This window comes from Ruditapes philippinarum, unplaced genomic scaffold (genome assembly GCF_026571515.1).
Source record: "Ruditapes philippinarum isolate M1 unplaced genomic scaffold, ASM2657151v2 ctg3939_1_1_1_1, whole genome shotgun sequence".
NCBI lineage: Eukaryota > Metazoa > Mollusca > Bivalvia > Venerida > Veneridae > Ruditapes > Ruditapes philippinarum.
In genome coordinates, this window is record NW_026853802.1 from 171,248 (window position 1) to 185,840 (window position 14,593).

At 31.5% G+C, this 14,593-nt stretch overlaps 1 protein-coding gene across 1 annotated transcript; it reads left to right on the forward strand.

Annotated features, from left to right (window-relative positions):
- Positions 1-1,768: 1,768 nt before the first annotated feature.
- LOC132737946 (beta-1,3-galactosyltransferase 1-like) lies at positions 1,769-5,680 on the forward strand. The gene is made up of 2 exons (XM_060725328.1): positions 1,769-2,178; positions 3,709-5,680. The coding sequence occupies exon 2, from the start codon at positions 3,731-3,733 to the stop codon at positions 5,093-5,095; it is 1,365 nt and encodes a 454-aa protein (XP_060581311.1). The 5' UTR covers positions 1,769-2,178; positions 3,709-3,730; the 3' UTR covers positions 5,096-5,680.
- The last annotated feature ends 8,913 nt before the right edge of the window (positions 5,681-14,593 follow it).

Genomic DNA, 14,593 nt, shown 5'->3' on the forward strand with positions numbered 1-14,593 from the left:
ATTGTTCATTTTTAATGAAAAACAGATAAAATGTCTTAAACTTAAACTGATATCACAAAGTTCATATCTACATCCGAAATATATTTATAATTATTTCAGTTTCAAAGTAGGCGAACTGTCGTATGCGCGTCATATGGAAAGTACTCATTTCCTCGTGCTGACTGCGTTGTTAGGTCATTCGAAGCTTTAGTATTGCTAGCAAAATTTATTATTGTCACATGTATTATGTCCCTACCGCCCATCAAATTTGTAACGCTGTGCCGCGTAGCGAGGAGGAGATTATGGGAATAGCCTTCGTCTGTCCGTATGTCAGTCTTCTGATGAATATCCTTGTTTATTCCGTACAAACTTATACTTTTGTGGTAAGAATTAAGTTGCTTTTAGGGTGAAAATAGGTTGTTTCTGAGGTTTTAGAGATCGAAGAAGATAAAAAAACAACTAAAATAACCCCATAAAGTCAAATCAGGGAGAACGTCCGCCCGCCAGTAACATTTTCGTGTCCGCTCCATTGAAAAGATTTAAAATTGGCACAATTGTTCACCATTATGAAACGATGTGCAGAGCGTAACAACCAAGTGGCTTCCCCCAAGGTCAATGTCACGCTTAAAGGTCAAATGTTAAAATGTCTACATTTCGTTCCATTCCATAAAATTTAAACTTATGCAAGTTTTTATGAAAAACTTGACACAAATCATCATAATTATTTGGAGGTCTAAGCTAAGAGACGACGATATATGCCGAGCGCGAAAACAGGTCGCAACATCCAAGGTCAATGTCACATTTAAAGGTTAAATGTCAATTTAAAAACCCCGCCCGCCGCATTTCATGTCAGTTTTATTACTTTTAAACAAACGAAAATTCAAAATTAAAAACAAAAAAAACTGACAAATGATCATATTTTGAAGTCTAACTTTTCTTTCTTTTCACTTGCTACCGGTTCCAGTGTTCTACTACGACAGGGGATACAGATGTGTCGTTCCGTGACATAATACCGTCCGACACAGCTGTTCTTCAGGCTGCTTTTTCTTCTTCTTCTTCTTCTTCTTGTTTATGTATGCCATTTCACATTTAGAAAATAAACAGGTTGGTTAACTTTGTGAAGTAGATAGTAGCTATAGCGTTTCTTGTGTGCAATGAAAGAATTTAAAATTCATTCTCATTATGAAAATCCACAGATAATAAAACACACTGTACATTTGTTTGTTTTATATGACTGAAATATTTAAGCTTTTATAATATTCATGGTATTACATGAAATGTGTAGTTTAAACTTTAAAATGCGATTATCAGTCCATTTGTAAAAAAATGAATGACTGAATACCATGACACTCATAAGATTGTGTCTAAATATTGATTTTTTTTTATTAAAAAATAGATATTTTAGAGATTATTTTTAATAGTTTTACAGTCTTTTAATTATAACTCCTTATGTAGGAGTGGCTTTGTGTTATTTAAAATTTGTGTTTTATTTCTTAAATATATGTAAATATGTAAAGATGCACAAAGATGAGACTTTAATAAAATATTTGAGTGGGTAGGTTTGTAACCTATCGTGATTTTTTTTGTATACACACACACACACATATATATATATGTAATTATATTTATTATTTATTATATTGTCAACTGTTTAATAATAATAAAATGTCATGAATTTATGTTTATGTTAATATTTATCATTATGTCCTTGGCAAGCTCTAATTATCAACCACGTCTGAAAAGTCCTTATGAAAAAATATATCTTTATATACACGTACTACTGAAATTGTAAACTTCAGTAGATTCAGAGTCGAACCTCGAAACGTTTTCTACAAAGGTGATTCTAGCTGGAGTTTATACACGTGGAGTAGTAGAAGTAGTTCATCACTGCATGGTGTTCACCTGTTTCTTGTGTACGTTAAGATAATATTATTATCGAATTACTTAATTATTCATTAACAGCGAAGTTGTTTTGGAAAGTACTAGTAGTAACATTACCTGGACAGAAATCGATTGTCATCACCATTTGATGCCTCATTTTACTTATAGTAATATAAGAGTAACAAAACATCAAAGCGCGATACAATTAGAGAACTATAAAGAAACATTTTCTCTATGTATAACATATCTTGGAATGTGATACAGAGTTGCCATGATGTTACTGATAAGCTTCTGGCTTGCTAGGAACTAAATCTAAAGGTAAGGTTTCAACATGCATAATTCTGTACGTGTAGTTATTTTGTGTACATATTTTACATATTATACATATATGAACTGCACAAAGGAATTAATAACATATAAAATTGTTCTTGCTATGTGAAAATAACAACAATTAATGTATTATAGTTAAGTTTTTGAAAACCATTTTTGCTCAATTGTGATAAAAGCGTATATTTTAACTTTTTTCGAGTCTGCTTTCTGAACTGTAACATAGTATGATTTTAACCCACTAGGTCACCGTCTTCGTGTATAATCAAATATACGAAACTTTATTCTAATGGATATTATACATTATGCAATATACATTGTAATTTATGCTTGAAAATAAAATTTGTTTACCTTTCATCGGAAATATTATACAGTAAGTTTTAATCTAATTGTACAGTTAAATTTAGAATGGGTCGAAAAACAAGCACAAAGATGCCGTAGATCAATCAATCAATCAATCAATCAATCAATCAATGATTTCTATGCAAATCAGAATTTGAAATGAATAACTCCTTCGAGATCTTTATATAATTTTAAAACTCATGGTACACATCAAAACATCACAGTCATTTATTTATATTTTTATTTATTTATTTATTTTTATTTATTTTATCATACTAGTAAACAGTATCATACTAGTATCATACTAGTAAAAAGTTTAACAATTTAAAAAAAAACAAAACAACATAAATATTAATTATTCTAAATCTTTAAGAGACTATAAGAAGGTGTAAAACCTGATTATAACAAAAAAATATATGCTGTATATCATACTATACATACCCACGAATCTTCAACTTAATCTTGCCATGATGCATGATTTGAAGTTAAGAATGTCAAAAAAATTTAAAACTCTAAAATCTAGCGTTTTGTTCCATCAGTTTTATCTACATGTAGAAAAAAAACATTTATAAGTACTATGTATTAAAATAATGAACGTTTGAAATGCTGAACATTTTTACCATAATAGATTTGAACGAGTTAAGGAGGAACAGAGCTAAATAAATCTAGCATTGTCGGATAATAATAAGATACGAACTTCTATCCACATGATGTCTTAAAAACAATGAAATATTTATAAAATTATAATTTTAGTTACTATTCATTGTACAGCATTTTAAAATTTACCTTATAATTAAAGAACGTTCTTATAATTGTGTACAAGTAAGTCATTTTTACTATATGTACGTATGTTAAAGCAAGTTTTGGCAATATACTTTACATTTCAATACAATTGTATAAACTTGTCAATAGTGGTTAAATTGTGGGTCCTTTGAAAATCACTTGAACACTTGACTGACTAATAGAACAAGCCACTTCACGATGGAATTCACCCTCTATATACTTTATCATTTTCTACATTTATTTGAAAAAAAGCTGGTCTTTGCAGTCTTCCAATCGGTCGACATGGCTGCCCGTCATTCAGAAAAAATCTTATAATTCTGCGTATTTTTATTTGTTTTGTATTTTATATTTATCCAACATGTTTTGATGCAAATATATATTTTCTCACCCCTCAAGGTGCCAAGACAAAGATGATGAAATGAAGGCAACTTCAGAAAATAAGATGAAAAAATTTCTCCGTCTGACGGTGTATATAATGCTAGTATGGACAGTTTGTGTCGTGTTCTTTCTCGTCACAAGTTTTCCCGAAGTCTTCCAGGAACACCAGGGTAAACGTGGTATTCGTGCTTACACACAGTCTCTCTTGTTTCCTAGAACACAGCATCGTAATGTAACGTTGTCACTTGGTCAAAACCGCGACAAACAAAGTCTGATGTGGCTAAGAAATTTTCATCATAAAAAGGGAAATCTGACGGCTCATGAAGCAGAAAAACTTGATAGGGATAATACGCCCGTAGATTATATCGTTTCGGAAAGTGGAAATGTAAAGGTTTTGGTTATAAATAAAACAATTAAAACTGCTGAAAAGAAGATAAAGAGATTAGAAAATACAAACAACGAGAACTTACTTCAAACATTACGTTTAAGACGCGAAGACAATGAAAGACGCTACTATACACCTCGTAAAGTAAAGGTCAATCCAATTGACCATGCATTCATAATAAATGGTGCTCAAATCTGCACAACAGATGCAAAATATATGACAATACTTATCGTAGTACCGTCAATACCCAGCCATTATTTTGTTCGCGATGCTATACGTGAAACATACGGTTCTTACTCTAAAGCGCCGTTCCTTCTTGACCGTACTGCGATAGAAGTGGCTGTTAGATTAATGTTTATTATTGGCAAAGATGGGAATATAGCAACAGAAAAAGCCATAAAGAACGAGAGTAGAGTTCATGGAGACATCGTTCATGCCGATTTTATAGAATCTTATAGAAACTTGACAAGGAAAATGCTGCTAATGCTAAAATGGGTGTCTATTTATTGCAGTGATGTTGATTTTGTAATGAAAGTAGATGAAGATGTATTTGTAAACATTCCACAACTTGCGAAAGAACTTCACAGAAGACCTTATGGTGTTAAAGGTTCCGTATACGGTTATGTCAACGTACACTCGTCTGTACGCCGGAAAGGGAAGTGGGGTGTGTCTAAAGACGAGTTTCCGCTATCAAATTATCCAAACTATGCTTCTGGGAATTCGTATGTGATATCTGGGAATATTATCCCACGTATGTTCATGACATCTGAGTATTTACCCTATATGCCGATAGAGGACGCTTTTATAACAGGATGTCTTGCAAGAATAGTTGAAGCTAAAGTTGTGTCTGTACCCGGCTTCACTTACTGGCATGACGCTGAGCCAGATCCGTGTCAGTTTGTGAGAGACAAAAGAGTTTCCGTGACACATGTTACCACTACTATCATGGAAAAACTTTGGAAAACATGCAATTCATATAGAGAAATATGTTCGAAGTTCAATAGAACAAAACATGTGTGATATTTTTTGAAAACAAGAAATGTGTAGTTCAAATGATTTTATTTGTATTAGAGATCTTATAAGCATTCCAATTAAATTTGATAAACGTATTTATCACTAAGTTTTCATGTCAGCAATATAAATTGTAGCTGCTACAGTAGCAGGAACGATAAAATAATAATGGAATAACTTGGCTATGAAAATGAACTGTAAATGGTTATAATAGCCTATTTTGAGTAAAAACCGCAATAGATCTTACAATTAAGTTATCTTAATTTTAATGTATTCTTTTCCATGAAAGAAAAAAAGAGAAAAGCTGCGCTACGTCAATATCCAGCATATACATATATTTACAATAGAATAATATAGGGGGGTTACAGTAAACGTTCAGGATCATGCCCTTTATGTTTTGTCGGACACAATAGCTATTCCTGTCATTGTCATTCATAATCTGGAAATTAATAGGTTTTTTTTTTTCTGTTGATTGTTTTCTTCTAGACAATGATGTTCCTTTTTGTACTTGTAAACGCCGTCCTTTAACAAGGGAAGAAATCAAACCATGTAGAGTCTTCTGACTGTCGATTACTATGCCAGCATGCAGTTACACTTTATGCTAATCTCAAATTTTTTAATGCATCACGAGGGTTTTTTTTATTTTCCAAAAATATATAATGCACTGTATTTATTTTCAACATTTCGTCTCTCCCGAGTATAATTTGTCCAAGTAAAACATCATATATCTGAACAGCCATGATAACAATATAGATGCTCATTCCCTCCTACAAATGGTTGAAGAGTATCATGTTATAAATAATTAAGTAAACATTTTGCTGGAACTTGGGAAACATATCAAGTAGCTTGTTAAAGTGCGAACATAAGTATGTGTGAGGTGTAATTAGCTATAATTACACACAGCATTTATCTGTGATATTATTATATAACTGTGATAAAAGGGTTGGTTAACAAGCAATTATCATAGTATTGCAAGCAATCCATAAGTCCCCTACCGGTTAGAACCCCATCAACATTCTGAAGGGCCATTCACTAATGTTTCAATTTTTCTCTATTTTAAGTAAATTTGTTGGAAAAGTTCTTTAAAAGTGATCACAGGAAACAGTTTTTATGAACAGACAGACAGACGGACTGAAGGACACTCTAAAGTTAATATTTGAAACATCCCTGTTACCAAAATATAACATTTTAAAAGCAAAATTCTTAAACAGGAGATAACTCTTGAATTAAAGATGCAATTTCATAAAAATTTTCAGCTCTTTTTGACTAATCACAAATATTGTTATATTTGCCATGTTTTAAGCCTATTTGTTGCCAAGGCAACTGATATTTTTTCAAAATAGGAAGAACAGATAAGACATGCATAATCTCAAGACTGCCATCTACCCATATGTCAAGTTTCATAAAAATATTTCCAGTACTTTTTGAGTTATCACTGGATTCAGTTTATGTGTAAAATTTTCCATATTTTCAGTCTATGTGTTGCCATTGCAACCAGAATTTTCAACATAGGAAGAAAAGAAAAAGACGTGCATAATCTCAAGACTGCCATCTACCCATATGTCAAGTTTCATAAAAATACTTCCAGTACTTTTTGCTTTATCACTGGATCCAGTTTATTTGTAAAATTTGCCATATTTTCAGCCTATTTGTTGCCATAGCAACCAGAATTTTCAACATAGGAAGAAAAGAAAAAGACGTGCATAATCTCAAGACTGCCATCTACCCATATGTCAAGTTTCATAAAAATATTTCCAGTACTTTTTGCGTTATCACTGGATCCAGTTTATGTGTAAAATTTGCCATATTTTCAGCCTATTTGTTGCCATAGCAACCAGAATTTTCAACATAGGAAGAAAAGAAAAAGACGTGCATAATCTCCATACTGCCATCTATCCATATACCAAGTTTCATAAAAATATTTTCAGTACTTTTCAAGTTATCGCGGGATCCAGTTTTGTGGATGGACGGACTGACAGACAGACAGACGGACGGACAGACGGACGGAGGGTAAACCTAAAGTCCCCTCCGGTAAACCGGTAGGGGACTAAAAAAAGATAAAGTGGTAAATAATTTCATATAATGAGAGAGCATTAGTGGGGAACGCTGCCGAACATTACGCCTTGCGGAAGATGTAGACAGGATAAGTTAACATCCTCTTGTCTGTATTGTACTCCTTTACAGATACAGTCCAAATACTTATTAGGAACAACAAAAATATTAAGATATGTCTGAATGTCATCTCATGGAAGATTCAATCTCACTGATAATTATCAACCTACTGGTGTGGTAATACATTCTAGAATCTTACATATAATTTAACTATTGTGGTATCACTAAATGTACACCTGTTGATGATAATCAATTATTTATACCATATATGCTTTGTTACATACAGATTTATAATTATATCAGCTTTTTATGACCTTTGCTGTAAGCTGATAGAGTAGCCACATGTTCAAATTATGCTTTGTGTTGGTACGTAGTATACAGTAAAGCTCTATAACCATTACTGGAAATTTCTTCAAAACTGCTTAACATGTTGGGCTGCTACAAAATTACATTAGCATATTTTCATGTTACTGTAACTATTGGCAAGTATCTATTGGCAATACTTTGTTATATTATTTAACACTTGCTTCAGTGTTTTAATCAATACTGTTTAGGTATAGATAAAAGAAGGCGGCAATGCTGAGGAAGGCAATATCTATCTACCTACCTAAACTTACATGGGGATTATACTTCCAGACTTCTTTATTATTCTATTATTCCTTTGGGTATTTAAGTGTAAAAGGAATAAAATATTAACACTCCCCTTTGAATTTATACAAGAGGGCCATGATGGCCCAAAGTCGCTCACCTGTATATAGGCCCCTGGAGCGGGGCCAGTTTTAACCCCAGGGCTTTTATTTGAACAAACTTGGTTGTATATGTATGCATGTATATATATATATATGTATATATATATATGTATATATATATATATATATATATATATATATATATATATATATATATACATACATACATATATATATCATATATATATATACATAATATGTATATATATATGTATATATATGTATATACATTTATATATATATATATATATATATTTACATATATATATATTTATATATAAATATTAAATATATATGTGTATATATATAATATGTATATATCTAAAAAAAAAGTCAAGCTAATGAATGACTCCCGGGGCGGGGCCAATTTTGACCCCAGGGCTTTTATTTGAACAAACTTGGTAGACATCCATGAGAACATGTTTCATGCTAAATATCTTAGCTCTAGCTCTTTGAGTTCTTTAAAAGAAGATTTTTTAAGTTTTTACTATATGCACATAGGGAAAATCAATGACCCCCGGGGGCGGGGCCAATTTTGACCCTAGGGCTTTTATTTGAACAAACTTTGTAGACACTCATTAGAAGATGTTTCATGCTAAATATCTTAGCTCTAGCTCTTTGGGTTCTTTAAAAGAAGATTTTTTAAGTTTTAACTATATGCATATAGGGAAAATCAAAGACACCCTGGGGCGGGGCCAATTTTGACCCTAGGGCTTTTACTCGAACAAACTTGGCGGACACTCACCAGAAGATGTTTCATGCTTTATATCTAAACACTAGCTATCTGGGTTTTTTCAAAGAAGATTTTTAAGTTTTTGCTATACACAGTCATAAAAGGAAAATCAATGACCCCCGGGGCGGGGCCAATTTTGACCCTAGGGCTTTGATTTGAACAAACTTTGTAGACACTCACTAGAAGATGTTTCATGCTTAATAGCTAAACTCCAGCTATTTGGGTTTTTTTAAAGAAGATTTTTTAAGTTTTTGCTATACACATATAAGGAAAATCAATGACCCCCGGGGCGGAGCCAATTTTGACCCCAGGGCTTTTATTTGAACAAACTTGGTAGACACCTATTAGAACATGTTTCATGCTAAATATCTTAGCTCTAGCTCTTTGAGTTCTTTAAAAGAAGATTTTTTAAGTTTTTACTATATGCATATAGGGAAAATCAATGACCCCCTGGGGCGGGGCCAATTTTGACCCTAGGGCTTTGATTTGAACAAACTTGGTAGGCACTCATTAGAAGATGTTTCATGCCAAATATCTAAGCTCTAGCTCTTACAGTTTTTTAGAAGAAGATTTTTTAAGTTTTTCTTATTGGTTGCCATGGCAACCAGAGTTTTTAATGGAATTTAAATTTTTGAACAACTTTGAAAGGGGTCCACCTAAGGATCATTTCTGTAAAGTTTGGTTGCAATTGGCAATGTAGTTTAGGAGGAGATGTTGTTTGAAAAGTTTGACGCCATTTTTTGAAGGACGCACGACGCACGCAGAGTGATGACAAAAGCTCACCTTTGAGCACTTCGTGCTCAGGTGAGCTAAAAACAGAATTGCCCTTCTTTAAATTTGGAATAATCTATCAGAATTTGAGAAATGTAAGGGATTACAATATAACAATTCTAGTTCTGAGCAGCTAATTGTCTAGTGGCTGGTCAAACTCCACCAATGTTCAGGCCGGCCAGTCTGCAAATGATTTGCTTCCAGCATTGTATGGATAAACATTGTAACAATGTTTATCATATCTTTATATAAACTGATACTAGTCATACATACGAGTGTATAAGGACATTTGTTTCTGGATATAAAAAACAAACACTTAGATTGGCTTAACTTGTTATTTATCAACTAAAACAAAATACGTATAACTGATTATACAGATCCACAAACATAAAGGTATTGTTCAAGTATCAACCATTATATCTTACAGCTGATTCTGTAATAAAATATTCTTCATTACATTAAAGCAGCATGCCTCCAGATGAGTACAACAAATCTTCAAAAATATCTAACTCATGAAATGTATACTGATAGTTTATGAAGTGTATAAATGTTTACAACCAATGTGAAACAACGAAAGTATTACATTGTTGCAAAAACAATAGAATTTACTTTTTTAACATTAAAATTCTACTGCATTTCAAATGTAATCAAATAAATGTCTGCATATTAATTTAGTCAAGTTATTGTAATTACCGTGGATAGTGAGTGTCTTAGGCTTTGATAAACCACTTAATTTGTACACTTGACAACATTTTACCCTTTGCAACAATATTTAGATTTCATAAAAATTAACCCAAACATGAAAACATGCTGCTTTAACAGAATTTAGTAATTACACAGTAATTACATACACAACCTAAGAGAGCAAGAGAAACGTAAAAGGTCAAGATGTATACAAAGTTTCCAAAATATTGTTTCATACAATAAAAACTTTAACATATTATCTTTCTTATATGTCTAACATCATAAACAATAAATGTAGATATGACACTGGGTTATTTATGGTAGATACTTTTGGTCCCTTGTTCTAGCTGCATTTTTATGATTGACAAAGCAACAGTTCATATGGTATAAATTCCCTGCAAACTTCTTGTAATGAAGGGTAATATCCAAAACTCACAGACATATTTTGTTCTCCTTAAATAACATCTTCATATGCAAATCAATAAAATTACATCTTCATATGCAAATTAATAAACATTCCAAAGATTTCATATACTGTTTTAAAATATTTCTTATCTCACCTTCAAATAAAAAATTATTCACATTAGAGGGGAAGAACTGCATACTAACTATTTTTATTGCAAGTTGCTTCCCTTGTGTTACTACATACAATTAAATAGCGTGAATAAAGAATCATTGCACTCTAACAAATGAGAAATGAAGCATGACCATTTCAATGACATGATCACAACATAATTTAAAAGCTACCATAATACTTAACTTACTTATAAGCTTCCAATAGTGACCTATTATAGCAAACCCTACAAAACATTTAAAAGCAACAGATTTACAGAAAATTATAGCTTAATTGGCATTATGACTTTCTTATATTTAATATGAACAGATAAATCTTAATGAATTCTTTATTACATAATTGTATAATCTATATAGCTTTGGAATGCATGATAACCTGTCAATTTTAATTTATTTCATTATTTTGTATAGTAACACATTTGTTTTGAAGATAATATGTTTTATTTCAAAAAACCAAAACATAACATAAACTTTTTTAAGATTGGTTAGGTATAAATTGATCTAAAAAAGTTATCTCTTCTGTTTTTGTCATTAACAGGACATATAAAACAAATACTGGTGAATTTTTGCTCAAAAAAGTATACAAACGGTTTTCAACTTTTTTACATACACATATACTATGACTGAATATTAATGCAAAATGTAGATCATGTATAAAATAGATTTTGTATAAAATGTCCAAAAAGAATAAAATCAAGTATTGCTATGACATTATGTAAATTTTCCATAAAATTAGTATAAAAACATAAATATCAAATATAAAATGATAGAAATCTTTTTAAAAATCCTGTTTACTTTCATATTTACTATGCAAGCATAAATTAAATGATAAAATTTTTTAAATACAAGATCAATTATTGAAGACAAAAAAGAAATTTTGCTGTATATGACAATAATCACAAACATAATGCCATGAATGATATGTATACATTAAAAATACCTTAATAAATAAAATACCAAACTATCTATAGCTTGACCAGCAAGGTTGCAAGATAGTCACAGTGACTTATTCCATATAAAACCTACACATTAACACCACTATAGTTCAGATGAAGGTCTATAAAATATGAATATGTATGCAAAGGGAAGCAACAGACTGTAACCAGATTGGAACAAAATATATAAATATTCTGCTTAAATGAGCAAATTAAGTTGGCAAAATGTTGCCAATTTTCAATATACAAGGATTTTAACTTGGTAGAATGGCTTAAAATTTGTCTTGTACCTTTTCTTCATTGAGTTAGATTTTAGAATTACAGGCACTATGGTTTATTTCAATGACAATCCATGAAAACTATTCCATAAAACATATTAAATAGAAATTGATGCAATCTGTCACAGGTAATAGAAAAATATATAGCAACAAATCTTTCCAGTTGTACATATACCTCAAAGAAGTACAATTGATCACTTTTAAAATCTTAAAACACACAAATGATATACATGTATGCAACTTAAAAATTTTCTGTTTCATTAAGAAGTTTCTTCAAAACTTGCAACAAAAAAATGTCGAGTACAAAATTCTAATGACACTGGATAAATAAACAGGACACTATCAAGTATATCATAATAAATTTGAAAAATGTATATTTTTTTTAACTAATGCATTTTTGAGATAATATTTTCACAGCCATAGCCCATATATATTAATATAAACTGTCCAAGAAGCCTGTTCCACTTTTCTCAGTGTAGGATAGTAATCTGTAGACCAATGTTTCGTTTTACTATAAACAGGTACCAGTGACCTTGACATTTGACATGATAATGGATGTGCAAGGTAAACTCATCAAGTTGTACCATACATTAAATTGCAATGTAAAAGCCTTGAAAGGACCATAAACAAAAAACTATCGAAAACTGTTAACAAATTAGTTGGTCATGACCATAGCTCTGCTTATTTTTTTAAAATGGAGCTAAAATGACCAAAGAAACCAAATGAGCCGCGTCACGACAAAACCAACATAGTGCGATTGCAACCAGCATGGATCCAGACCAACCTGCGCATCCGCGCAGTCTGATCAGGATCCATGCTGTTTGCTTACAAACTATAATACAAGTAGAGAAACTGATCCATGCTGGTCGCAAACGCATTACGTTGGTTTTGTCATGACGCGGCTCAAATAAACCAACAACAGCAACTATCATATAATGCTGACAAAGAAGTAAAAGCCAAATTAATCTTTTTAAAAAGCAGACAAGTCACAAAAACACATTTAATATTATTTTCTAACACAACATGTATCCTAGAGACAATTTTACAACATTTTGGCAAGATATTTCATATAAAAGTTATCTTATTATGTTTATATGCAAGAACATTGAGGAATGTAAGAAATAAAATATTTTTTATCAAAAATAAATATGAAATATTGATATGTAAATAGTAAAGATTGTTGTCATGGTTATAATACCTGTACTTACAACATAATTAGCCCTATTTTGAGATTTGGGTTTTAATTCAAGTTTTGCAATAGTCATCTGCACTTAAATATGTTATTTTGTTTTCTCAGAGACAAAAACAAAAAATTACAATAAAAACCCCCAACAGATTTATCACATTCATATTTGATCACTATTAAATTTCAACACTGACCATTTTGTACTGCCATTATTTCTATTATTTAGGTAATTGACATCTTTTCTTATAACAGGTAAACTGGTGTTTAATCTTTTGTGTTCCGTCTGTTATTTTCTTTTATTTAATAAAATTGTAATATTTTGTTTAACTGTTTATAATGTTGATAATTATGAAATAGTATTACTAGTTTGAACAATAACCAATTTCGGACAAAAGTAAAATGTACAAGTGGAATATTGATATATATAGTTCTTACATATCTTTATGTTTATGTAAAGAATGCAACAAACAACCCATTTAATTGTTGACAAATGTCTGTAATCCTCAATAAAATTTACAATACTTGAAATGGCACGGGAGAAATGGGTTAATCCCTGTGTTGACATTATAGAATGTTAACTGATCCCAGGTTTGATCTATCATAATCTCATAATTATAAATCTGTCATCATAACTATACAATGTATAGTAAATGTATACTTTTCACCAAAGAAAAAATAACTCTCTAACTCTGTGTCTTACTTAAAAAGGCAAGCACTAATTTAATATTGAAGATAATACCTAACATGCAGTTACAACTGTTTCATTTTAAAATGACAAAATCACCAATTAAACAAGAGGGCCATGATGGCCCTGAGGTCGCTCACCTGTATATAGGCCCCCCCCCCAACCCCCCCCCCCCGAACGTTGCAGAGCCAATTTAACCCAAGGGCTTTTATTTGCACAAACTTGGTAGACACCCATAAGAAGATGTTTCATGCTAAACATTTAAGCTCTAGCTCATTGGGCTTTTTAAAAGAAGATTTTTTTTAAGTTTTTACTATACACCTATAGTTAAAAACAATGACACCCCTGGGGCCGGGCCAGTTTTGACCCCAGGGCTTTTATTTGAACAAACTTTGTAGACACTTACTAGAAGATGTTTCATGCTTAATATCTAAACTCTAGCTATTTGGGTTTTTTCAAAGAAGATTTAAAGTTTTTGCTAAACACATATAAAGAAAATCAATGACCCCCGGGGCGGGGCCAATTTTGACCCCAGGGCTTGTATTTGAACAAACTTGGTAGACACCTATTAGAACATGTTTGATGCTCAATATCTTAGCCATAGCTCTTTGAGTTCTTTAAAAAAAGATTTTTTAAGTTCTTATTATATGCATATAGGGAAAATCAATGACCCCCGGGGCGGGGCCAATTTTCACCCCAGGGCTTTTATTTGAACAAACTTGGTAGACACCCATTAGAACATGTTTCATGCTAAATATCTTAGCTCTAGCTCTTTGGGTTCTTTTAAAGAAGATTTTTTAA